The following is a 26314-nucleotide window of genomic DNA, read 5'->3' as shown; positions in this document are numbered from 1 at the left end:
CGAGAGCGGGGTGCGCAGGGCGCTGGGCTCCCTCCCCACCCTCCCTTGGCACACACACCCTGTCCCCAGCCACTCTGGGACAGCCCTTCTACGGTCGCCCCAAACCTGAGCTGAAAACCCTTGTCTCTGGCTGCCAGGATCCTCCAGACCAGGGCTAAGGATGCCTCTGTCTCTCTCCGGCTCACCTCACCGGTGGATACAATTAGAACCTTCTAGTGGTTTCGGATGGAGGTACTCTCATGTACACTTGAGCTGAGGAAGTCAAAGTGGTTGGGCCTGGCCAGGCACGTACTCACTGTTGGTTGTTGATCTTTGCTTTTGAGATATGGTCTCACCATATGTCCCAGGCTGACCGAAAACGCCTGAGTCTCCTGCCCCCACGACCGGTGTTGAGATGACAGGTGTGTGTGTGTTTGTGTGCATGTGTGTGTGCATGCATTATGTATGTGTGCTTATGTGTGTGTGTGTAAGCATGTGTGTGATGGGGGGGCAGTCAGAAGATAAACTGTGGGCATCAGTTCTTCCCATCACGGGGAAGACAGGTTTAATAGCAAGCACCTTTACAGGCGGCGTCATCTTGCTAGCCCCAGATAAGCCACGTCATTAACCATGTGACTGTACACCCTGGAAAATAATTGAGGTTCCCCAACCCTGGCTACAGATCCCACAGGGGCTGGAGCTGCTGGGACTTAAGCCTCTGGCACGCACTAGACTTCCCGTTGTGTTTTAACTCAAGACACGTGACCAGGGCAGGCTGTAGTGCATTGTATTCACAAGAGCCACAGGACACCATGGCCACCAAGTGTCTCTGTCCACAGCCAAGCGCCTAGACACCAGGCCAGTGCGAAGAGTAAGCCCTCGAGGTACAGCGTGAAGTCTCCCTGGAGATGTTCCATGGGCCTCCTGTTCCCAAGAGGGCATCCGTGGTGAGGCAGCTGCGTGTATAATGTCCCCTCCATGTGGCCTGAACCATCTTGGCTGCAGACTGCTGCTGGCTCAGCTGGCGGCGGGTCCTGTAGCCCTTCCAGGCCGCCTGAATAAGGATGGCCGCTCTGTGCTGCTGGCTGAGCAGGGGGCACTGCTGAGATGCCCAGCGAGAGCCAGACTGGCCTGAGATGCCCTGGCCAAAGCCCTGCACCACGCGAGTAGACAGTGTGTGGCCACACAAGTGGCAGGTGCGTGGCTGGGACCCCACAAGCATCACAACACTGGGGGGACTCGCCACCTGAGGCCCCAGGGCCTGGCAGACACTGCAGACATCAGGTTGGCAGGACAGGAAGCAGCGGTGTTCTGAGCTGTTCCTGGTGTCAGAGGTCCCCTGGGCTCTGCCACTGTGCTCAGGCCACGTCGTAGGGAGCAACACCTGGTGGGCCCGATCACGGCGAGCGCAGTAGCCGCGCCAAGCTGCCTGGATGATGGTGGTGGCTCTAAGCAGCCTCGCCAGATTTCGTCGCACACGGTAGCCACGCCATGTAGCTTGGATGATGGTGGCCCACTGATGCCACACCTTCACAGTGCGGCGCACCAAGTAGCCACGCGCACATGCCTGGATGGTGACGACAGCCTGAACAACAACCTTCTCCATGGCACGGACTGATGCCAGCAGCTCAGCTGAGGGCTTCTGGTCCAGCGCTGCCTCTGCCCCCAAGGGGTCCCATGGCCTGTGGCCCCTGCTGGGATGCCATGGGCCTTGGGGTGGCCCAGCACTTGCCGCGGCTCTGGCCGATACGTTGGGGACTTTGGAATTCCATGACTGGCCAGCAGCCAGGCCAGCATCCACGGGGCCCTGGGGTACAGTGAGGGGTGGGGATACCTTATTATGGCCAGTTTTAGGGTGTGTGACAAGATGGGGTTTGTGGCCGTGGGGTGTTCTGTAGGCATGGGAGACCCGACCAAAGCCAGTTTGGGGTCCTGCAACATGATGGGGAGTCTGACTGTGGGCTGTGGTGCGGGCCTGGGATGTTCTATCAAGGCTGGTTTGGGGCATTGTGATATACTGAAGTCTGTGGCCATAGAGCATGGTGGGGACTTTTCGGGGACCCTTATCAAAACTAGTTTTAGGGACTGTGACATGATATTTGTAGCCATGAGGTGCAGTGGGGATTTGGGAGCCCCCATCATAGCCAACTCCAGGGCCCGTGACAAAAGTGGGCCTCTGACCTGGGTGTGTGGTAAGGGTCAGACCTGTTCCTGGCTGGCCAGAGTGTACGGTGTCATGGGCAGCTTCATCAAGAAGGGGTCTCCGGGAGCCATTTGGTGACATCCCTTGAACTCCTGAGGGTGCTTTCTGTCCCCTCCCATCTCCCACCATGGGTGACCCTGAGGACTGCTTGTGACTCTCTGATGACAGCTGAGATGCTGGCGTCAGTGGGCTACTGAATGGTAGCAATCTGCCCATAGAACCTTCTAGAAGTTCTGAGACATGGCTGCCTTGGATGGAGTGGGAGGACGTTCTAGCAGCCGTGTGGTGCTGGGATTCTCCCATCTGAGAGACACTGGAAGCCCTAATTTTAGTTGGAGGTGCTAAGTTAGTCCCCCCTGAGCTCTGCAGAATGCTGGGGTCTCCTGTACAGACCTCTGACTCCAGAGGCCCCTTGGCTGTGCCAGCAATGCTGGAACTCAGCTGTGGTGGCACCGGGATGGCATTGGAAGCTGGAAGTAGGCTTGAACTGCCAACCACGGGGGCCTTCTGCAGGCTTGGGGGCCCAGAAGCAGGGTGGACGCTAGGAGGACCGCTGCTGCTCTCTGAGGATAAGGGCTGAACAGAGGTGATGCTGTTGGCTTTAGGGTGCTCACCTAAACTTGGGGCCTGTACAGGGACTGGGGTGATACCGCTAGCTTGGCTGGGAGCCTCCTTTGCCAAGGCCACTTGGTCTTTGATAACATTTTCAGCTTCCAAAGCCACAAGTTCATGGTTCTGGCCTCCCGTGGTGCCAAGGCCCGTCGTTGGGGTGATTTCGAGACCTTCAGATTTGACAGGGTCTCTGCCAGACTCCAGGGTCAAGGACACCATGTCATCGACTTCTCTCAGCTTCAGCAAGGTCAGGTTATCAACACCCACTAGCTTTGTCAGCCCAGGGTCTTGGCTAAATTGTGAGGCACTTAGCAAAACTGTGGGCGAGTGTTGTCGGTCCTGGGCCCCTCTCTGGACTTCTGGGGCACTGGCCAGGCTGGTGACATGGGGTGCCAGGAAGGGAACCCAGGAGTTCTCTCCAGCCTGTGCTGTCTGATATGGTCGTGGACTGATGCCTGCCAGCATGGATGCTGGAGTCACAGAGCCCAGAGACATGCTAGGGCCTGTGCCATTGGCCACACTACCTGGGTGTGGGCCTGGAGGATGGGAGCTTGGCTCAGCCGGGCTCAGTTTTTCCTTACTACCACTGGTCTCTTGAGGGTGCGTAGGGGCCACGCCAGTGACCACAGAACCTGGAGGGAGGCTGAGGGCCACATCACAGGCCCTAGTATCTTGGTCAGGGCTCCGAGTTTCACCACTGATTACTGATTCTAGAGGTAGATTCTGGGCCTTGACACCCACCATGGACTCTGGGGGGACATTCCGGGCTACACCATCCACCATGGGCTCTGGGGTGGTACTCTTTCCTATGCCCCTGATCACAGACCCTCGAGGAAGGCTGAGCGCCTCACTTTCAACCACAGGCTTGGGGATCAGTGCAAAGGGCGTGTTTCCATCTACAGAACCCTGGACCAAAGCCCCACCCACAGGAGCCACTGCTGCATCTGGAAAGACCACACCTGCGTACCGGCAGCTGGGTGAGACCACGGTGGCCGTAGAGAGGAGCTGTGGGTCTACACAGGTCTGAGGGAAGCTGGTGCCCAGCTGGGGTGGGAAGAATTCGGATGGCACCTGCATACTGGGCATCACAGCTGGGCACGGGTCCTGGCCCACACCTGTAGTCACCACAGCCATGGGGGTTGGGTTGTCCCTCTGGCACATACTTAGCCACAGTCCAGCAGCCACAGGCCCCTGGGGCGCCCCTGGAGCTACACCCCTGAACCAAGTCTGACATGGGGCACTAGCCCCTAAGGCCAGGCCAACATCCTCTGCAGGTGCCATGGGCTGAGCTCCCGGATCTGGGGGCCTCTTGCTGGCCGGTGTCGGCTCAGAGTGGACGGTGGCATCCTGAGGGCTGGCCTGGCCTCTGATTTTTTTGTCTCCTGAGCAGACTCCTAGAGAGGGCTGGGCTGACCTGCTCACACACGGAGAGGGCATGGAGAGCTGGCTCTGAGCTGCACTGCTGTCCTCACGTGCACGCTGCTGGGGGCCTAAAGCTGACTTGCTGTCCCCACGACCCACACCACACACCACAGTGGGCGGCAGCAGGCTCAGGGTTCCCAAGGTGGCCACAGGTGCATGGGTTAGGGTTGGGGACATAACACTAACCATAAAAGGCTGAGCTAGGCTTGCAGACACACTGTGGGACATAGATGGCTGTACAAAGTTTGGGGTTACAATCGTGGCCAAACAAGGTTGGGTGAAATTTGATGGCACGCTGTAGGGCATAAATGGTTGGAAAAAGTTCGGGGATACCCTGGTGGCTACAGATGTCTGAGCTGAGTTTGGAGACCCTGCACCCTGTACGGGAATGGAAGAGGATCCGGGTGGTGGCCAGCTGTTCACAGGGGACTGAGTGACACTTGGGGCTACGTGGGTAGTGGCACACAGCTGGACCTGGCTTGAAGCTACCCCACTGTTTACTGCCTGGTTGCCTAAGGCCACTACTCTAGTACCGGATGTCTGGGTAAAGTTTGAGGGTACCCCAGAGGCCATATGTGGTTGAGTATAGATTGGGGGCTCTCCACAGTACAGAAATGGCTGATTAAAATTTGTGGATAACTCATAATACATCAGTGGTTCTCTCAGCGTTGGGGTCATCCCTGTGTCCATAGATGACTGGGCTAAAGTTGGGAACAGCTTAGCGGCCACAGGTGGATGGTTCAGACTTGGGGCCACCCCAGTGTCCATGGATGCTTGGGCCAGGCTGGGGGACACAGAACTGGGCCATGCAGGCTGGGATTGGCTTGGACACAGCCTCGTAGCATCTAATGGTTGACTTTGGCATGGTGATCCCTCACTGGCTTCAGGTGCCTGACCAGGGCTTGGGGCTCTCCCATCAGCCAGCATGTCCTGGGGTAGGGTAGGATCCAGCCGAGTGACCCCATTTGGCTGCCCATCTCCAGTATGGACCTGGCGACTCCTACCGCAGGGAGCAGCTGTGTCCCGGGACAATACCTCCATCAGGTCCCTAGTGCTGTACTCGGACCCACTGTCTGAGTCCCAGTGAACATTCAGGGCCAGGCTGGTGCTATGGAGGAAGAGGGACCCAAGTTCCAGGGACGGCTGTTTGGACGGGCGTTCCGTGTGCTGAGAACCGACTAGCCACGTTTGTTCCAGCCGCCCCTGGGACTTGTGCCTCGCCTCCCTGGACTCTTTCAACACTGGCTGTGGGCCGTCCTTCAAGTCACCCTCCCTGCAACCTTCCAGAACTTCGGAAGGTGTCAAGCTGGGTGATGAGGAGGGACTGCCTGAGTCGCCGCTCTGCAGGGAGCTGAGAGAGCCGCTGCCATCCTGGCAGTGAGCAGCTGAACCCCTAGGGTAGCTTTTGGCTAACACCATCTGTGGGTGCTGTGGGAACGTGGCTAGTAACTCATCCAGAAGGGACGTGTGATGACGGCCAGTGTTCTGACCCTGGGGACAGGACGGGGGCAAGGACACTCGGGGGTGCCTCTCCTGTTTTGAGGTGGACGTGCTGGAGACTTTTTGTGATTTAGAATTTACGCCATCAATCTCTTCATCTGTTATGTTCCTCACTACGGTGACCATTTTCTTATGGCCCAGCGGCGACACTAGTCTATGACCCGATTGCCTGACGGTCTGCCTGGGTGATGAGCTGTGACTCCTGACTCTGCAAGAGCAATGCCCACAGGGAGACATCTTGTGTGTCCCCAGGTTCGCACACTGACACTCACTGCCCTGACAGTGGGTGGGGAGCCACTGGGACATGGGGTGCTTCCCACCATCCACGCCACTTGAATGCTTGCTGGCCACCACGCTGCCCTGTTGGTTCGACGCCCATGGGTAGGACACCCTGCTGGCCACAGGTGGCTGGTGGGAGCTTGGAGCTGAGCTGTTAGCCACGGATGGCTGGTTACTGCTGGGGCCTGCACCGTTGGCAACAAGTGGCTGCCATGGACAAAGAGGTGGCTGTTGGGAAGGTCGCCTGGGGACATGGGGACCCTCACCACATGCCATGGGGTCAAGATTCAATGGCCTCAGGTACAGACCAGAAGAGTATCCCAAATCCCTCTCCCAAGTCAGTGGGGGACACTGGTAAGTGCTGGTGACCATCCCTCCAGAAAAGGAACTTATGGGGGACTGTGGCAAGCAGGGTGACCCCTCCACGATCCTCCCATCCCCTTCCCCACACAGGATCCCGTCATGTTGCCCCCAGGGCAAGCCCTTCCATAGTAGCCTGACCTTGCTACACCGTGCTTGCACAGAACCCAGCGCAGGTCCCCACGCAACTGACAGACTCCCGCTGCAAGTCACCTCCACTGGGGCAGGCGCCGTAGTCATCCGGCTTCCCACCGTTTTCGAGGTGGCCTTGGTGGGGAAGGTGCCTGTCCTCTGGGCCATCTGGGCCAGGGATTGAGTGAAAACAGCTCCCAGCTCACCCTGGCACAGCGCCTGGCTGAGTGTGGCCTTCTCATCTTCCGTCAAGGCTTTGCACAGAACCTCAGCCAGCTTGCCCTGTGTGGCCTTGCTGAGTTCTGGACGCAGCTCACCACGGGACAGGGCCCGGGACAGGGAGATGCCCAGTTCACCCCATGACAGTGCCTTCATCAATGCCATTCCCAGCATGCCTTGAGGCAGGGCCTTGACCACAGAAGGCCCTAAGACTTCCCGAGACAGAGCCTGGCTCAGCGCTGTCCTTACTTCCCCCTGAGAGAGTGTCTTGGCCAGGAGTGTTCGCAGGTCGTCGGTGGAGCCCAGCATGGTCACCAGGTCTGCACACAGGGATGCAATGGACGCCGCCAGGTCTTCATGGCAGGGCACTGCCTGGCTGGGCATAGGGGGTGGAGGTGGCATCCGTGCCTGTCCGCTGTCACCCCAGGATTCTCCATTGCACACAGGGTGTCCAGAGGGAGTCAGCAGAGGTACCTGCATACCTTGGGTATCTGTGGCCACTGAGCGTGGGTTCTGCGTGGCCTTGTTTCGTGCATGGCTTTGGAGCTGGGGCTGGGTCATGCTCCTGTCATCTGGCTTGGCATGGGGTCCAGAGTTAAGTGTTCCAAAATGTTGCCAGAACTGGACGGATGGCTTGGATGTGCTCAGGAGTGGCTGTGACTGGGTCTTACTACTGAGGTCAGTGGCAGGGTGGGAAGCCAAGAGGCACTTGGCCATTTCGGAGGCCAGTTGAGCCTGAGACTGAGCCTTCGCCAGCCCCATGGGCAAATGGGCCTGGGATGGAACCTTGGCCAGACATGTGATGAGCTGGGCCAGGGATGGGGCCTTACTGAGTTTACTTGGGGGACAGACCTCACACGTGGCCTTGGTGATTTTGGTGTTTGTGATCTTTGCGTGCTCAGCAGGTGGAGGCGGCTGCGATGACTTTCTCGTGGGGTGAAAGTACTGGGAAGTGGAGGCAGGCGGACATGTGTTTGGATATCCTTCAGGGGGAACAAAGGTCAGCCCCAGGGAGCGTGCCGGAGGGGAGCCTGTGGCTGGACACAACGTGGCCAGAGGAGCTCGGGACATGGATCTGTTCTGTTCACCAGCAGGTTGGAGCTGGGTTGTGAGTGACATCAGGTGTGCAGCCAGTGGTGAGGAGGACAGGGCAGCAGAGGAACCTATGGGTGGGCGTTGTCCCTCAGGTAGGCCCGAGGCCAGCCCAGATGACAAACGAGACTGCGATATGGCTTTAGAAAGGGGTGAGGTCGGCAGGGGCCCAGGGTGGCCAAAGAGTGGTTGGGCTTGGGAGGTAGCCTTGGTCAGGGGGACAGCCAGCTGGGCTTGGGACAGGGTCACGGTCATCTCTTCAGGTATATACACCCTGGAGTGCACCTTCACAACCTCTGCCTTCTGCTGGGTCTGAGTCAAGGGTCTGCTCCTGTCTTCTGCCACTTTTGTCCAAGACAGAGCCCTGGCTACAATGGCCACATTAGTCTTGGGAGCTGCTTCCTTCTTGGGTGCCCTTGGGGGCCCAGGCTTCATCTTCTCTACTTCCAATGGAGACTTGGCTGGAAGTTTAGGAGCTACAGTGCCTAGACGTCCGCGGGGTCCACACCTGCCCTTCCCCTCAGCCAAGTAAGCCTGAGAAGTCACCCTGACGACTGCAGTGGTCTGCTTGGTGCTCACAGTGACCTTGGCCTTTGGGCTGCTCAGGTGGACCTGGGATGGGGCGTTGGAAATTCCAGCAACCACTGGAGTTTGGGGTGAACCCTTGGGACTTGAGGCTGTCACTGTAGGGACCAGGCACAGGGTCCTGAGCACAGCAGCCACAGAGCGTATCTGAGCTGGGGTCTTGGTTATCATGGCCGCCAGGCGAGTCTGTGGTGAGGGTTTGACTGTAGGGCTCGGCTGGGAGGAGGCTTTGGATGAAGAAGACACTGCACATGTCTGAGGTTGACTTCTGGTCACTGAACGCATCTGGGGTGAAGTCTTTGCCATCACGGGACCAGAGCCAGTCTGAAGTGGGCCCTTATTGACAGGAACCCCTAGGCGTGGTGAGGCCTTGACTGTGGAGGTCACACCAGACCCTGGGGGCTGTACCCTGGCCATGGGGACCACAGACCGCACCTGAGGTGGACCGCTAGAGAATGAAGGGTTGGGTCGCACATGAGCCAGGGGCCTGGCCACTGGGGAAGTCGGGCAGGTTGGTGACTGCATCTTCATGACTGTCGCTGGGGATGTGGGGTAGGTCTGCAGTGGACCCTTGGGTGTTGTGGCCACCATGGCCACTGTGGCCAGGGCCTTAGGGGTGGAAGTCACTGGGCACACCTTGGTAGGAGTTTTGTTGACCGGATACATATGCAGTGAAGCCTTGGGGACATCTGCTTCAATGTGGACCTGGGTTTGGGTTTTCAGGGTTCCATGGATGGCCTGGCCATATCTCCCAGACGCTGCTGACTCTGGGGTTCCCGACTTGATGGTCTTGGAAGCCACGTGCCTGCTCTTCACACTGTCCCCTTCCAAGTGCCTGATGAGACAGGAGCTCCTGACAGACTTGGTCAACATGCAGGGTGGATACTTGGGACCTGTGAATCTGCCAGTCACAGACTGCTGTGGCATGAGGCCACCCGTGGGGGCTCCAGTGGCACCGGTACCTGGGACTGCTGTGCTGTGTGAATGGACCAGGTTGTCGGAGGATGGGAACTGAGTCTCCTTGCTCACCATGACTGGCGGCTGGTCCTCTGGGGCATGGAAGCGCACCTGCTGTGGAGGGTGGTAGGGGATGTCGCCCTCCTCTTCCTTCTTACCTTTCCTTACAGTCAGCTTGTTGGAGCGCATCAGCCGGCGTGTGCTGAAGCGACGCCAGGCCTCCTGGATAGCCTTGGCTGCTGTCATCTGTGAGATAAGCTTCTGCCGCAGCCGGTAGCCCTTCCAGTTGGCTTGGATGACGGTGGCCGCCCGGGAGACCATCATGTCCATTTCATCCACCAGGATGTTCTTGAAGGCCTGGCTCTCCACCACGGCCCTCAGGCGGGGCACCTGCCGTGACGGTGGTGCTGCTGGCTCCTTCGGCAGACGGGAATCACTCTGGGTCTGAGGAGATGGCTTGGCCACTTTCTCTGGATGAACAGGGGTTGTTGGCTGGGGCTGGGGGAGGCATGGCCCACTGGATGACATGAGGTTTGGGAACTGGAGTAGGGCTGCCGGCTGCATTGATGCCATTCCCGAGCGGAGAGGCAGAGCCTGGGGATTGAAGGGGGGGGTAGGGGGAGATGGGCAGACAGACGAACAGACAAGTGAGTGGTGGGTGGGTGGAGAGCTAGTGGGGGTTGGGTGCGTGTGGAGGGGTGGTAGAAGGCAGCACGGGTGAGCAGCAGGGACATGTGGTGGTAACACACTGTGGATGGGGGGGGGTCACTGTGAGGGGAAGCTGAGGAGTACAATCTGGAGATATCCGTGGATTACAGGTGCAGAGCAAGCGATAAAGACCCAGCAGCCCTTGGACCTATAATCTGGGCATGAGAGGCCACTCCTCAGTGCAGGCTCAGCCATCACCTTACCTTGGAGGGTCACAGAGTTGGAAAGGAGCAGAAGAAGGTGTAATCTTGGAAGCCGGCCTGTAAGAGGAGGCCGTCTTCAGTTCTTCATTCCAAGAAATGTGCACAGCAGCGCTCTGGGCTGGTTCTGTTAGAAATACCAACAGCGGGAGAAATATGAGTTCAGGTCGTGGGAGCATGAAGTTGGGAGGAAGGATGGAGGGGATAGGATCGTGTGGGGGCAGGACAGGAGGCAGGATGGAGAAAGGAAACCCACTGGAAGGGGTACCTGGGGAGGTCTTCAGGGTTACTTGGCCATTAACACCTGGGATTATTTAACAGGGGCTAGGAGGGTCCCATGTGGGATGGGGGAGAGGAAGGGGCCCATGTCTTTACTGTCTAGAAGGTGAGAACAGAGCCACTCCTCTAGGGAACATGCACTCAGCCGGAGTGCAGTCCACAGTAGCAGTGTGGGGGGAGATAACCAACCCTTGCCAGTCACCTTCTGCCTTCTGCACACACACAAATTAATACATGTCAATCAAAAAAATAGGCCAGGGACTGGAGAGATGCTCGGTGGTTAGCAGTGCTGTGGCTCTTGCAGAGGACCTAGGCTCGGTTCCCAGCGCCCACATGATAATCCACAGCCGTCTGAAACTCCAGGCTTAGCAGACATAATGCCTTCTTCCGGTCTCAGTAGGCACCGGGCACACATGTGGTGGACATACACGCAGGGAAAGCGTTTACCACATGAAAAAGGGAAAAGACCACCAGTCCTGGCGATGCGCATCTTCAGTCCTACTACACAGGAAGCAGAAGCAGGTAAATCTCTGCAAGCTCAAGGCCAGCCTGGGCTGCAGAGCGTGACTCTGTCTGCAAACGACCCTGATTCCATTTCACCACCACATATGCGTCTTTGAAGTATTTATTTATTTTTGTGTTTCAAGACAAGGTTTCTCTGTGTAGTGTTGGCTATCCTGGAACTTCACCACCCAGTTAAAATTTATTTTTATTTTTGCATTGGTGTTTTGCCTGTATGTTTGTGTGAGGATGTCAGACCTTGTAGTTACAGACAGTTGTGAGCAGCCATGTGGGTGCTGGGGATTGAACCCAGGTCCTCTGGAAGAGCAGCAAGCTCTCTTAACCACTGAGCCGTCTCTGCAGCCCCAAACATGCAGTGTAACGCGAAGAGTTGGGGTGCTGGATATAAATGAATAGAGACAAAAAGACCATGCAAAGGGCTGAGCGTTCTCAAGTTGTGACAGCCGTGCCCCAGCCTGAGGGACGTGCGTCTTGTGTCCACCGAAAAGACACAATCAGAAGACAAAGTGACAATAAACGCATTCGCACTTAACAGCAAAACCTCACAGAAGCAAACCTGGCAGTACTAAAGACACAAACGCCAATTCGCAATCACAGGTGGAGGCTTTAACTCACTTTTCTCTGTGAGACAGGGTTTCTCTGTGCAGCCTTGGCTGTCCTGGAACTTGCTCTGTGGATCAGGCTGACCTCAAACTCAGAGATCCGCCTGCCTCTGCCTCCTGAGTGCTGGGATTAGAGGCATGAGCCACCACATTTGGCTATAATGTTTTAAAAATAGTTTTACTTCAGGTGGGTGGTGGCGCACGCCTTTAATCCCAGCACTCGGGAGGCAGAGGCAGATGGATCTTTGTGAGTTTGAGGCCAGCCTGGTCTACAAGAGCTAGTTCCAGGACAGGCTCCAAAAAAGCTACAGAGAAACCCTGTCTCAAAAATAAATAAATAAATAATAAATAAATAAATAAATAATGTTTAACATGAGTATTCACGCATGTACTTGTGTGGTGCGTGAGCACGCTTCAGTTACAGGCACATGCAACCGCTCAGGTTGTTCTGTGGGGCTAGGATCAAAACCTGAGTTGTCCCCACCCTACCTTCTATTGGTTTTCGTCTTTGCAGTTTATTTCATCTATGAGTGTTTTTGGTATGTCTGTACTGTGTATGCAATGTCTGTGGAGGTCAGATAGGGCATCGGATCCCCAGGGTGGGAGTTGGAGAGGGCTGTGAGTCCCTATGTGGGCGCTGGGAATCAAACCTGGGTCCTCTGGGAAAGCAATCGGGGCTCTTAGCTACTGAGTCTCTCCAGCCCCTTTTAGCATTTGATTTCATTAAAGATTATTTTTAGTGTTATTTATATATGTGCTCTGAATAGTTTAACTTGACACAAGCTCAAATCACCAGACAGGAGGGAGCCTCAACTGAGAAAATGTCCCAGTGAGGTCAAGCTGTAGGCCAACCTGTGGAAACTTTCTTAATTAGTGATTGATGACCCCTCCATGGCCTCTGCCCAGCACCTGCCTCCAGGTTCCTTCAATGAGAAACAGAGGTGCGAACACCTAAGCAAAGCAGACATTTTCCTTCCCCATTTTCTTCGGGCATGGTGTATCACAGAAACACTAAGACCACGCTATGAGCATACAGGTGTCTTTGGAAGACTGGAGAGAACTCCTGAGCCACCTGCCCTGGGCACTGGGAACCACTCAGGACCTCTTAAACAGCAGCCCTCTCTCAATCCCTATGTGAGCTACCATGGCAGCTGTAGAGGGGGCTTTAAAAGGCCTCTTCATGATTATTAGAACAGACAGCTGGGGCGCAGGTAGCATTCCAGCACCGTGCTAGCTGTACGCATGTATGCACGCAGCTGATCTTATCCTGAGCACACCCAGAAAAAGACTGGCTGTGTGGAGAAAGTCGGATCTCTGAGTCTGAGGCCAGCCTTGACCACAGAGCAAGTTCCAGGACAGTCCTGTCTCAAAAACAGCCACAGCCACAGCCAGACAGGCGCTAAGGCTTGTGTTTACAAACCAGTGCTGGACCTAGGACAGCTGGTCACCTTGCCTTGATGGATCACTGAGCCAGATGCCAGTGAGACCCTGTCTCCAAAAATAATAAGGGGACAGGCATGTGATAGCACACACCTTTGACCCCTGAACTTGGGAGGCAGAGGCAGGCAGATTTCTGTGAGTTTGAGGTCAACCTGGCAGACATAATGTCACCGTCTGACAAAAGCAAAAGAAAAGAAACTGAGTCAAAGAAGTGGAGTTTACCTGTCCACACTCACTGCAGCGTCCACAGCAAAACCTGGCTAAGTCCAGTCAGCAGGGTGACTGCCAGGCCTCACCTTAGGGGTGTCCTCAGACCTGGAGCAGTCACTGTGACCCCCAGGCCCTCAAGACACCCCTGGCTTCAACATTGAGCCAGCATGGGGTCAGCAACTGAGCCCCCATCTTGAGCACTCTGCATCCCAAACCCAGACCACTCATCTGTCTGTACAAGGACACTGGTGAGACACCCCAGCATACTGGGGTGCTGTCAGCAGGCTCACAATCAGTAATTGTCACTACAGCTGGTGACATGCATGTCACAACTACCCAGGGAAAGTGGGGTTGCACACTGGGAACTGGAAAGCAGCAGCTAGCACTGTCCCCTGGGTGACAGAGCTCCAAAGCCTCAATGAATGTATGAGAGGGTTTCATCTCTAGGACCCCATAAAATCAGGTATGTTGGTGTCTGAGGCAGGAAGATTGTCACGAGTTCCAGGACAGCTTGGGCTATAAAGCTGGATGTGGTGGTGATGCAAGCCTCTCAGCCCAGCACACAGGAGGTGGAGGCAGAAGGATAAGAAATTCATGCTTGTGACTGGAGAGATGGCTCAGAGGTTAAGAGGACTGGCTGTTTTTCCAGGGGTCCTGAGTTCAAGTCTCAGCATCCACATGGTGGCTCACAACCACCTGTGATGAGATCTGGTGCCCTCTTCTGGCCTGCAGGTGTACATACAGGTAGAACACTCACACAAAATCATCTTTAAAAAAAAAGAAAAAATTCATGGTCATCCTTACATAGTGAATTCAAGGCTAGCCTGAGCTATATGCGGTTCTAGTTTTTAAAAAAAGCTTCCATGTGATCCAAGATGTGACAAGAGCACAGGAGGAAATTGAGGAACAGAACTGTGGGGTGAAGAAGGAATGGAAGGCCCCAGGACAGGCTGGGACAGTTGTGAGCACATCTGCTTCCCTGTTAGTCACACAGGGCAAGCACACCTCACCTTGGCTCACCAGTGTTGATGCCCAGGAAACAAAGTGCCATCAAGATTTGGGGGACCCCAAACTGTGTCTGAGGAGCTGAGCTACCACAGCCCAGAGGACACATGGTCTTGGCAAGAGCAGGGTGACAGACCAAAGTGGCACCCCACCAACCCACTCACCTGTCCCCAGAGCTGAAACCACCAGCCCCACTGGCCAGCCTTGGGACCCTGGGACGCAAACGTCTTTATGACTCATAGCTGAGTTCCGGCCAATCCCCAGCAGAGTGTAGGGGAAGGTTCTAGAAGGCAGACTTGGGTCCCAGACAGGACAGGAGTTGAGATGCCTCTATGGTTACAGCCTATACCAAAACCTAGGGTCTGTCACCCAGGTACCTGCTGGACCCACAAGGGACATGAACCACAAGTGTGAAGCCCCTGGGAGTTTGTGGGAGGGTTCCAGAGAGTTCCAGGCCAGCCTGTGCTACATAGTGAGGTCCTGCATAGGAACAAACAAAAACCCCACAAAACAGAAAACAAAAACAAAAAAGTGGGCAAGGACTGTGAGCCATGGCTCTGGGAAGGGTAGGTGGAGCGAGGCCACCTCCCCAGTCTGGGCTAGCACCCAATGTCCAACGTCAGCCACAGCTGCACAGGCCAAGGCTGACACACACCTTGGCCTGCACACAGCAGCTCAGGCCAGCACTACTTAGCCTGCCAGGGCAAGGGCTGCAGGCTGTCCCGCCTGCGTGCAAGGACACCCCGTGCCGTTCCCCGCTTCTCTCTGAACACTTTGGGTGGGCTTGGTATGTCTCCTTGGAAGTTTGGGTAAGGCAGCCTTAGCCTGTGTGACAGATTGGGAAACTGAGGCTCAGAGTGAGAGAGAAGTACTTGAATTGCTGACCCAACCTCTCATTGCTGGGGACAGAGACACCCTTGGCACGTGCTCTGGTACTGAGTGCTGGGTGCTTTGAGGTAGGGCTTCCCAATGTAACCCAGGTTGGCCTGGAACTTCCATAGCCCTCCTTCGTTTGCATCCTGGGGGCTTGAATCACAGGTTGTGTGCCCAGCGGCTCACAAAGCTGACTAGAAAAAAAAAAAGCTCCCAACATCAACATCATCAGTGGCTGCGGTGGTGGCGCAGCCTTTAATCCCAGCACTCAGGAAACAGAGGTAGGCGGATCTGTTTCAGGACAACCTGGTCTACAGAGTGACACCTTGTCTCAAACAACAAGACAAAACTTTATGAAGACCCAGATCTCATCCAGCGCTACAAAGGCAAGAAAACAAAGCAGATTTCCTGGCCTGCATCCCAGCATTCCAAAGGCCAAGGGGGAGTTCAGATTCCTACTGTGTGTGTGTTTGTGTGTTTGTGTGTGTGACAGGAATCCAGGCCTCACTTCTCTGGAATGAGGGACACACTAATCTTGGTCCATTCTGAAAGGGATGGGGGAGGACACTCCCATTTCACAGCCTACAAGACCCACAGAGGAAGAGGCCTGATGGGTGCAAAGCCACACCATGGTACCCAAGCTGAACTCTCGAGCTTGGGCTCAGGAGAACGCCTCCCTACAAAACCCGGCTAGTCAGGAAACCTCTGCTCAAGTTCCTTTTTTATTACTGGCCTTTGTTTTTCTAGACAGGGTCTCATTCTGTAGCCCAGGCTGTACCTCAGCCTGAAGTCCTAGCCTCTTCAGCATTAAAAATAAACATTCAATGGGGGGAGGGGGAGGCTAACGCCTTTAACAGCAGCATTCAGGAGGCAGAGGCAGTGTTCAGCTCCAGGACTGCTTGGTCTACACAGCAAGTTCCAGGACAGCCGGGACTACATAGAATGGCCCTGTCTAAACAAAACAAAATTAAAAAAAAAAAATGCTGTGTGACCCAAGTCAGGTGTTCAACATCGCTCAGCGTCTCCTCAAACGGGAGAACAGGCGGTGGGAGTGGGAAAAGGGGGCGTGTCGGTGAGATATTTAAATGCACCTCAATGATTCTAAGGCGCCACTTTTCTCCTAATCTTGGACAGAAGGCTGTGGGCCTGAGGTACCCCTGAAACCAATATCGGCAAATAAAAGCTCCTACTGAGCGCAGACCGCGAGACCAGCATCACTCTGCATGGCGCAGCCTCTCAAACACCAGGATGGAAATGGAGGTGGAAGGTGGGAAGAAGTGAGGCCCCAAGAATAAGGCAAACGTGCGTGCACCCCTTCCTCCCTCTTTTCATTTCATCCCCCTCTTCCCAAAAGGATGTACCAGCTAAGTTGCCAAGACTAGCCCAGGAGCCCAATTCTGATGACACCTGAACCAGAGCCGACAGCCTGCACCTAGGTGGCGCTCGCCGCGCAGACCTGCAGTCCCGGCCCGCGCCCACGCCACGCTCCCGCCTCGCCGGGGAGTGGGGGGCGGGAAGGGGCTGAAGGGGGGGGGGGATGGGAGCAGGCCAGGCCCTGCCCACCACCGGCCCCGGCGGGGGAAGAAGGAGGCGGACAGCCAAGCTGGCGTAACGAAGACTTTACTGAAAACACAAAACCTGCGAACCAAGGATTACGGAACAGGAATGTGGACTCGTAGCAAAACAAAACCAAACAAAAAGAGAGGGACAAGTGTCGGGAGGAGGGAGGGGAAAGAGAGGGACGATGGGGGGAGGGGAAAGGGAGTTTTTTTTTTTAATCTTCTTCCCGTTTCTTTAAAAAACCAACACAAGGAAACACACACGCAACACGCAACCAACGTTTGTTCCCGAGTAGAAACATAAATAGGGCGAAATCGGACACTCCCGTTCTCTCTTTCAAAAGGCAAAAAAAAAAAAAAAAAAGAAAAGAAAAGAAAGAAAGGCAGAGCGTGAGGCTGCGCGCCCCTCGGAGCCCCTCCTCGGCGGCACAAAGGGGCGGCCGGGGCACGGGCTTGTGCAACACGCGCGGGGTTGGGGAGACAGAGGTGGCGCGAGGGCGGGGGCTGTGCGCTCGGGGTCCCCACCCGGAGTTAAGGGGGATCCAGCTTGTCGAGTCCGGGGGCGCCGAGTCTCGGAGGAGTCCTGGGCGCCCCCCCACCGCAGCGAGTCCGCGCATGCGCCCCGCGCTCAGGCTCAGTACGCGGGGACCTGGTGCTGGGGCAGCAGCTGGCAGCCGCTGTTGACGTGGCTGAGGACTTTCTGTTTGAGCTGCGCCACCTGCTCGCGCAGCAGGCTGGCGGTGGACGCCAGCTCGGTGTTCTGGCTTTTGAGGGTCTTGACTTTCTCCTCCAGGCGCGAGATACGCTCCAGCTTGCGCTTGCGGCACTTGGAGGCGGCGATGCGGTTGCGCAGCCTCTTGCGCTCCGCCTTGATACGTTCCTGCGTGTCCATGTCGATGGGCGACAGCGGAGGGCTGTCGCCGAAGCTCGGGACGTCCGGCACTGTCTGCGGCTCGTCCTTGAGCGCAGCCAGGCGCGGTGGGTGCGGAGGTGGCGGCGGCCCGAGCGCTCCGGGGGGCGGCGGGAAGGACACAGGATCCGCGGCGAAGGCCACGGTGGCCGCGCCCCCAGGGGGCCCGGCGCCACCCGCGAAGCTGCTCAGGTTGGCGTAGACGGGGGTCTCAGTGGCTCCAGGAGTGGCCGCCAGGTCCCCGGGCGCGGGGGGCGCAGTAGCCCCTGATGTGGCCGCGGTGGCCGCGCCCAGCTGGCTCTGCTTGTGTAGGTCCTCCAGCGCCTTGACGAAGCCTTCGGCGAACTCCTGCTCTTCGCTGGCCGCCACCTTCGGGTAGAGAAACTGCGTGCTGGTCGGGGTGGTGGTCACCAGCCCGTTGGATTGGATGATCAGCCTCTCCAGCTCCGGCGACGCGAGCTTGAGTAGCCCAAGGTCCGGCGATGCCAGCAGCCCGTCGGGGGCGCCGTCGGAGCGCAGCGCGGAAGGTGCAGTGGCCGACCCGGGCTTCAATCCTGCCGCTCCCTGCTCCGCCAGGCTGAGCGTCAGCGCGTCTTTCTTCAGCATGCTGCTCGTTGGGGGCGCCCCGGGGAACGCGCGGCCCGGGGGCGCGAAGCCACCACCGCCGGGGGCCCCAGCAGTACCGGCGACGCTCGACGCACCCGCAGCCAGGCCGCTCAGCGCCTCCTCTCCGTAGAAGGGCGTTTCCATCCCCACCTCCCCCGCCGCGCTGGGCCCCGGGGCGGGGGGAGTGGCCGCGGCCTCCCCGGGGGGCCCCGTGCGCCCCCCAGTCCGATGCCCGTGCTGCCCGGCTCCGCTGCCGGCCGCTCTGCCCCGCAACGACCGTGCGCACCCTTATAACCTCGGCCCCCGCGATGAGCTCACCGCCCCCGTTCGCCATTGGCTCGAGGTGACGTCGTAGATTTGCATAAGGGGGCGGGGGCCCGGACGCCCTCACTTCGTGGCTGCTGCGGCCGCTGTTGCCACGGGCGACGCTCGCTACAAGGCACAACAGCGCGCTGCATTGTGGGTTGACGTCATGGGGGTGGGACTGAACGCGGCCTGGCCGGGTCACCACGCCCAGCTTGAAGTGCTGGACTCAGTATCTGTCCTGGTCTCTCTTCCCCTCCTTCCTCCATTCTGCCCGTTTCTTCTCTCTCCCTCCTATCTCTTTCTCTCTCCCTCCTTTTTCTCTGTCCCTCTCTATATCTCTCTCTTCACTGTATCTCTGACCCACTCTTAACCGAGTGTGGGTCTATGCTCTCACCTCTGTTCTGGCACTTCTCCTATGGCGTGATGGGCCGGGCCTCACATAAGTCGCGCCCCCTGTGAAGGCACGCCCATAAAGACCACGCCCCCGCCGAGGGGGCTGGGCAGGAAGGGGGAGGAGGGGGGGTCCCTTGGAGAGTCCCCAGAAGTTGTTGGAAGTGCTTTGCGTCCTGTCATTCAGAGAGATGCCTAAAACCCGACTTCCTGTCTTTCAGAGGGGAAATTGAGGGTGAGCTATGTGGAGTCCACTCGGTCAGGGCTCCAGGAAGCCGCCAGTTTTTGTGGTTATTTTTTATCTATGTGAAAAAGAAGTTTAAACGTTTGTTTTGGGTTGTTTTAAGACAGGGTCTTATCCTGTAACCTCCGCTAACCATGAACTCATTTCAATCCTCCTGCCTCCCCTTCCCAAGTGTTTCAGTAACAGGCCTGACCTCTTCACTTCGGCCTGAAGTTTTCGGTTTTGTTTGTTTTGCATTTTACTCTGTGTGTGTGTGTTTGTGTGTGTAGCGCACCTGTGGAGGTCAGAGGACAGCTTGTGGGAGTCAGCTCTTCCACAGCGTGGTTCCTCAGGTCCTCGGACTTCCAGTGCAGGCACCTTTAAGAGCGCCCTCAAGGCCCTGGTTTTGGATGCTTTGGGACAGGACCTTGCTCTGTAGCCCAGACTGATCTCCTGAACTCCCAGCAACCCTAGCTCTGCTTTCTGGGTCCTGGATGACGATGTTTGCTCCTGGGCCTTGCTTCCGATATGTATTTGCCTTTAACTGTTAGGACAGGCATTCACTCTGTACCCAGCTCCTGAAATGATAGTCGCCTCATCCCAGCATCAGAGTTGGGTCTTGGGTCTGTTGTTTGAGTTTTATTTGTGTTTTGAGAGATGGTCTCGCTTTACAGTCCTGGAATTTACAGAGATATGGGCCTGGCAAGTTCTGTAGTTAAAGGCCACCATGCAAAATGTGTAAGCCCGGCTGGTCTCAGACTAGTGGTGACCGCCTGCCTCCATGGATAAGGTGCTGGAGTCACAAACCACCGCCTTGCTATGGCACAAAAGTTTGGGGGTAAGCTTGTGTTTTTGTTTGAGTCTCTTTTGAGTCAGGATTTTATGTAGCTCAGGCTAGATTTCTGCACTGATCCAGTGCCTCCGCCTTCTGAGTGAGAAGACAGGCAAAGTCCCGGTCAACCTGAGTATTGCTGCATGGACAGAACTTGGGTGCCCGAGCCTCTGGTTAGCCATGGTGGTACACATTCTTACCCCCCCCCCACACACACACTCCACCTGGGCCTGAGGTGGGTCCCAGGGTGGAGCTGGTGGAACAATCCAGGCTGGTAATTACCCCCCCTTAATTAGTACATTATGCCCACTAGGCCTGATGGGCCGGGTTTTCAGCTTGCTGGGAGTGGGAGGGACTGCACTCAAGATGACAACCCTCCTCGGCCTCCCACCTCTCACCATGACCCCTATCTGACCTTGTCACCCACTAGAAGCACCCGGTGGCAGGTGCTTCGCGTTTCAGGGCCGTGGGGGGGGCTTCACCTCTTTCATCCCCTCGCCCTAGCTTGCACAGTTGTGGCCTCAGGAAGCCCCCACATCCAGGTTTTATTTTGTAGCCAAGAAATCATACAGAGCGAAGGGTATACTCCTTCCGCACCGCAGAGGACTCTTCCACACATACAGGGTTTGCGATCCGCCGGCCAGATCCCAGCTTGGGGCCCCCGAGAGGGATGAGCCAGCTAGTGATGGCCTGGCAGGCGGCCAGCCGGCCCTGGGCGTCGATTCCCGCCTCTCCCCACGACCTGTGAGGTGCAGGGGACGCTGAAGGCTCCACCCTGACCTTGGGCCTTGGCCTTGGCGACAGGCGGGGCGGGGGTGGGGGGGGTGAAGGGGGTTGAGCTGGTTGGGAACCTTTCTGTGAGTCTGTTTTCCTGCCAGCCAAGGGGAGCTTTCTGTATTTACTTGAAAACTAAGAAGAGTAAGGGCTAAATAGTCCCATGTTTTTCGGGACAGACTTTCCCTGTGAAGTCCTGGCTGTCCTGGAACCGGCTCTGTAGACCAGGCTGGCCTCAAACTCAGAGATCCATCTCCCTCTGCTTCCCGCGGACTGGGATTAAAGACGTGGTCACCATTGCCCGGCCGAGCTGAAGATTTTCTGTTGCATTTCTGGGGGGAGAGGCCTGTGAAGCCTGAGGAGTCTGTTCTCTCCCTTGAGGTGGGTCCTGTGCACTGAACTCGAGCTCGCCTCCCTGGCAGCAGGCGCCTTTAGCAGAGAGCCATCTCGCTATCCCATCAGTCATTGTTTGACTTTGTTATTTGGAGAGACTTAAACGGCCGGTCTTGGAGTGCTCTTAGTCTCTCTAAAATATTCCTACTCAATCTTCAAAACCTCAGTACAGAGAGGAGGGGGCTAGAAAGACTGGGGCACTGGGCTGGACTGGAGGAGACAGATTCTGTCTGTCAGTGGAAATGAGGCTGTGCCAGTAACAGCACCCACTTAGGCCCTATTTTCGCTTCTGTCTTCCCAGGGCAGTGTCTGGGGAAGGAAGTGACCTGCCCAGGGTGCCACAGCCCAGGCTGAAGATGGCACGGCCCCCACACAGAGCCTGATGTCTCATGGGCCTGGATTCGAACCCCCAGGTTCTTGGGCCCTTCCCCAGTGCGAAGATAAATTTGACTTTTTTGGTTTACGTTTTCAGTCTTTACTTTCGACAGAAACTGACATCAACTTCACATAACGGGAAGACCCGAAGGAGGCCCCTGGGAGGAGCTAAGGCAGGGGACTGCCCCCGGCCCGGCGTGTGGGCTCCGTCCCCAGGTGGCTGGGCCCGTGGGGCGGCCGCATTCCTGAGGGTCGGGTTACCGGGAAGACCGCGGCCTCCCCGCCCCTCTCGTGCTGCTTCCGCCGGCGCCGGGGCTGCGACCGCAGGTGTTTGCGTAGCCTCTGCGAAGGGACCCACGTCCTGTTTTCTGGGTCTCTGCCAGCTCCTTTCAGCCTCATAAAACCTTTTGAAAATGAGGAAATGAAGCGCACCCTCTGCTTCCTCACCAGCCCAGTGTCTCTCTGTCTCTGTTGGTGACTGACCGACACTCAAGACTTAGCCATTAAGGGCTCTCGCGCACAAGGAGAAATCTTCCCATACGGTCCTATCTAGTGCAGGCATGCATTAAAACGCACCTGCTGCCTACCCAGCTCTGGCTCTGTCTGTTCAGATGTTTTGTTTTGTTGCTTGGTCTATCCTATCGTCTCACAAGACCTTATGGCGCATATACTGAGGTGTGTGTGCGTTTAGGGGGTGGGGAGCCATCTTGCCTCTAGGTTCTTTGACAGTAGACAGGTCTTTTTTTTGTTTTGTTTTTTGTTTTTTTCGAGATAGGGTTTCTCTGTGTAGCCCTTGCTGACCTGGTTCTGGAACTAGCTCAGTAGAGCAGGCTGGCCTTCAACTCACAGACATCTGCTTGCCTCTGCCTCCCGAGTTCTGGGGTTAAAGGCGTGCGCCACCATTGCCCAGCGACAGGTTCTTAAACATTACATTTATCTACATTTATCTATTTGGGGTGTGTGTGTGTGTGGCCTGGTGGATTCTGCTCTCTGTCATGTAGGTCCTGGGGACTAAACTCAGTCTTGGTGACAAGTGCCTTTCTTCTGAGCCATGTCACCAGCCAGTCTAGAGAACAAGTCTTCCTGAAGCACCTTCTAAGTAAGCCTAGCGTGGTCCACACCTGTCATGAGGAGTTGAGAGCCAGCCTCAGCTAGATAGAAAGTTTGAGGGCAGCCTAGGCTACAGGAATCTCTGTCTCAAAATACAAAACAAACAAAAACAAGAGTATACAAATACGCAAATGAATGAATGAAGGGTTCTGCAGTGGCTTACCACTTTTTCTTTCTTTTTTAAAGACAGGGCTTCATTGTGTACCTCTGGCTGCCTGGAACGCAATCTCAGGGAAGGCCTGTCTCTGCCTCCAGAGTGCTGGATCAAAGGCGTGCACCACCACACCCAGCTCTCCAAAGCCCTTCTGTTCTGCTTTAGCTTCAAAGTGCCCTTTGGATCCCAAGGATGGAAGGCCTAGAGGCCGACTGGTGACACCAGGAACTGAGACTAGAGCTAGGCCGTCACCCTCAGCATCCAGGGCTGGTGTGGGACCTTACAGGGAGTGGTGTTCAAGACAAGGAGAGCCCAACCCATATATAACTAGGTGCTCTTGTTCCCTCCCTCAGGCATGTGGAGCCAGCACACAGTAGGCACTCAGTTAATGTCTGAGTCGTTGCTTGCTCTTGAACCTGAGAGTTACAGGTTACAGGGTTTGGGCTATGGTCCCCACTAGAGAGAAGGAAGTTCTTTCTCCACCTGGTCCTGCAGGTCAGTGAGTCTTCCTGTGGTGTGTGAGTGAATGAAAGGTTGTCGAGAGGGCACCCTTTACCCCTGAGTGGGGTAAACTGAGGCAGCCCTGCACACAGGCCTCCTGTCTTTGGAGATCTGGGGGACAGGTATTTGTAGAACCCAGCTCTGGGGTTCCTCAGTGAAGAAGAGAACCAAGCCTGCCCCTCCACCCATGTAGACTTGTTGGGCGTTACCTTGGAGGGAGGCCATGTGAGGAGGGATGGGGAGACTGGTCCTGTGGTGCACCTCATGGCTATATTTCTGTGAGGCCCAGAGGATGAGCACAGACTGGGCTACAAAAAGAACACAAAGGGACCCAGAACTGAACAGAATAGGGACTCTAGGAACTTAGGGACCAATGTGCCAGCCGCAGGCTGGGAGCAGGTGGCCGGCCAGGAGGTGCAGGTTGGCTGTGTGAATGGGATGCAGCCACCGCGCCCTGGGGAAACAGAAGCACAGGACCCTTTCCTGTCCCCTCCCCCTGCTCCTAGTCCGGGGTCCTCGGCTGGGACGAAATGATTTAGGGTTTATTTGGGGACTTTTTTTTCTTTTGTTCAGGGCGCAGATGCGTCCTTACCCAATCCACGGGTGGCCTGTACCTCAATTTCTCTTGCCGCCCAGAGGCACAGCTGTCGGCGGGTGCGCAGGGCAGCCCGGTAACAGAGAAGAGAACGAGCCTACACAAGGCGGCAGCCCCCTGCCTCCGCTGCGCACCGCCCCCCCCACCCCGCGCCCCAGCCCGCTGTTAATCAAACCCAGCGCTGGGGGAGGGGCGTTGCAGAGAAAAGTGGGGCGGCAGGGAAAGTTGTTCTGAAACACGAGTAGTGCAAGGGTCCTGGTCTGTCCGATCAGTCCGACCCACGTAAGCCAAAATGTGACCCAGATCCCCAAGGGTCGCGCACCTGAACTCTTGACCCTGCCACCAGCAGGCAGTCCCTCCCCCCTGCTCCGGCACTCCCTCCCTCCTGCTGCTCCCTCCTCCCTGCACCCGTTCTTTGTCCTCTTTTCCCGCCTTTCCTCAAAGTCGCCAATCCCGTGCAGATCTTGAGGCCTCTTCTGGGATCTTGAGTAGCTTGAGCCTGGTCCTAGGGTCCAGCTCCCGGTCCCAGACCCTGCCCGCAGCTGCCCAAGGCCCTTCGAGGCCGCCCTGTCTACATGGCCTGCTGAACACCCCAACAAGGGCAGGGCCACAGTGTACAACCAGGTGAGCGCAGCCGGTCTCCTCTGGGCCTCCTATGCCGGAGAGGACTGAAAGACCACAGGCGCCCTTCTTCCTCAGTCACTCTGCTTTCCCTGCAGCCCCTTAGGACCGGCATGGCGATTTGTACTTCTCTCCTTTCTTTCTTCCTTCCTTCCTGTTGCTGGAAAATAACAAACATGCCGGGCTGTCTAGCTGCCTCCGTCTGTAAAAGCGCTGGCTGCTCTCGGAGAGGCTCCAGGTTCGGTTCCCAGCACACACACACACACACACACACACACACACACACACACACTTCACAGGTGCACATACTTAAAAGTAATAAAATCGGTCAGGCGGTGGTGGTGCACGCCTTTAATCCCAGCCCTCCGGAGGCAGAGGCAGGTAGATCTCTCTAAATTCCAGGCCAGCCTGGTCTACAGAGCGAGTTCTAGGACAGACTCCAAAGCGACTCAGAGAAACCCTGCCTTGAAAAACAAAACAAACAGAAAGTAATAAAAAATTTTAAGAGAAACCACAAAATAAAACAAATAAAAGGCCAGGCAGTGTTTCACAGGCATGTCTCTGAGTTCGAGGCCAGCCTGGCCTACACAGTGAGTTCCAGGTCTACCAAAGTCATACAAGGAAACCCTGTCATGAAACAAAACAAGATACAATGAAACTTAATGTTAGCCATGAAGGCAGACTGGAGAACATAAATAATCCTGGCTGATTGACACCCACCTCTCAGCGAGTCAAGGCCCCAGCCCCTCCTGTTGTCCTCACCCTCCATGGGGACACCCCCTGTCAAACCCTACCAACATGGCCCAGAGACTCTATAGCAGCCCTCACTGAACTCCAAATACAACAACGGAAGCCACCATTGAGAACTTCCCACACAAGGTACTCGAAGAAATGGTGGGCACAAAACTGGAAGGCCCTGTCCAACCCATGACCCCGCTTGGGGCTGCTGGGGTGGGGATAGGGCTTCTGCTTTGGGGTGACAGTGTCCAGGGACCTGACCTGAGAATTCCTGTAATTGGACAGTCTATAGAACAGTACCAGGAGACTCCATTAGTGCCCCTTACCTGCTGCCGCTGTCCAGAATGTCTACTCTAGCTTCTACCACACTCAACAGAAGAAACTAGAAAACTAACCTGTGGGGTTGGATTGACAGCCCCTCTGGGTAGGGACACCCTGAGGTATCAGTCCACAGATGACCTGAGTGTGAACAGTGACCAGTCTCTGGATTTTGGGGGACAGGGTATTTAGCCCTGGCTGACCTGGCTCACTCTCTTTATGGACACCAGGCTGGCCCCAAACTCACAGAGATCCCCTGCCTCTTCCCAAGTGCTGGAACTACAGGCGTGCACCACCATGCCCAGCCTTCAGTTTAATTTTTTTGCTTGTTTGTTGAGTGCTAGAATTAACATGTGTGCCACCACCACCAGGTTTCAGTTTATTTTATTTTATTTTATTTTTTGGGTTTTCAAGATAGGGTTTCTCTGTAGCTTTGGAGCCTGTCCTGGAACTAGCTCTTGTAGACCAGGCTGGTCTTGAACTCACAGAGATCCGCCTACCTCTGCCTCCCGAGTACTGGGATTAAAGGCATGCGCCACCACTGCCCGGCTCAGTTTAATCTTTAAATTGGAGGCCTTAAGATTTTAAAGAAAGGTGGGTGGTGATGTTGCATGCCTTTAATCCCAGCACTTGGGAAGCAGAGGCAGATCTCTGTGAGTTTGAGGCCAACCCGGTCTACATAGTGAGCTCCAGGACAGCTAGAGCTACACAGAGAAATCCCCGAGAACTG

At 56.1% G+C, this 26314-nt stretch overlaps 2 protein-coding genes across 4 annotated transcripts; both read right to left on the bottom strand.

Annotated features, from left to right (window-relative positions):
• Window positions 1–751: 751 nt before the first annotated feature.
• Window positions 752–14619, bottom strand: Iqcn (IQ motif containing N). 3 transcript variants are annotated; one of them, XM_085680438.2, is made up of 4 exons: window positions 14471–14554; window positions 10252–10375; window positions 6497–9934; window positions 752–1786 (listed from the first exon to the last, which is right to left on the bottom strand). In XM_085680438.2, exons 3-4 carry the CDS (start codon window positions 9911–9913, stop codon window positions 827–829), a joined length of 4377 nt encoding a protein of 1458 aa, XP_085536564.2. In that variant the 5' UTR covers window positions 9914–9934; window positions 10252–10375; window positions 14471–14554; the 3' UTR covers window positions 752–826. The 3 variants fall into 3 exon arrangements, with proteins under 3 accessions (XP_085536564.2, XP_048283261.3, XP_048283262.3); XM_048427304.3 differs by having other exon boundaries at window positions 752–9934; window positions 14471–14619; XM_048427305.3 differs by lacking the exon at window positions 14471–14554 and adding an exon at window positions 13314–13518 and having other exon boundaries at window positions 752–9934.
• Window positions 14620–16783: 2164 nt separating this feature from the next.
• Jund (JunD proto-oncogene, AP-1 transcription factor subunit) lies at window positions 16784–18530 on the bottom strand. Its single transcript, XM_048427235.3, has one exon. The coding sequence runs from the start codon at window positions 18396–18398 to the stop codon at window positions 17373–17375; it is 1026 nt and encodes a 341-aa protein (XP_048283192.2). The 5' UTR covers window positions 18399–18530; the 3' UTR covers window positions 16784–17372.
• Window positions 18531–26314: the final 7784 nt, after the last annotated feature.

The sequence above is a fragment of the Myodes glareolus genome, chromosome 23 (assembly GCF_982192425.1).
Source record: "Myodes glareolus chromosome 23, mMyoGla1.1, whole genome shotgun sequence".
Taxonomy (NCBI): domain Eukaryota; kingdom Metazoa; phylum Chordata; class Mammalia; order Rodentia; family Cricetidae; genus Myodes; species Myodes glareolus.
This window is presented reverse-complemented; position numbering and strand designations above follow the sequence as displayed.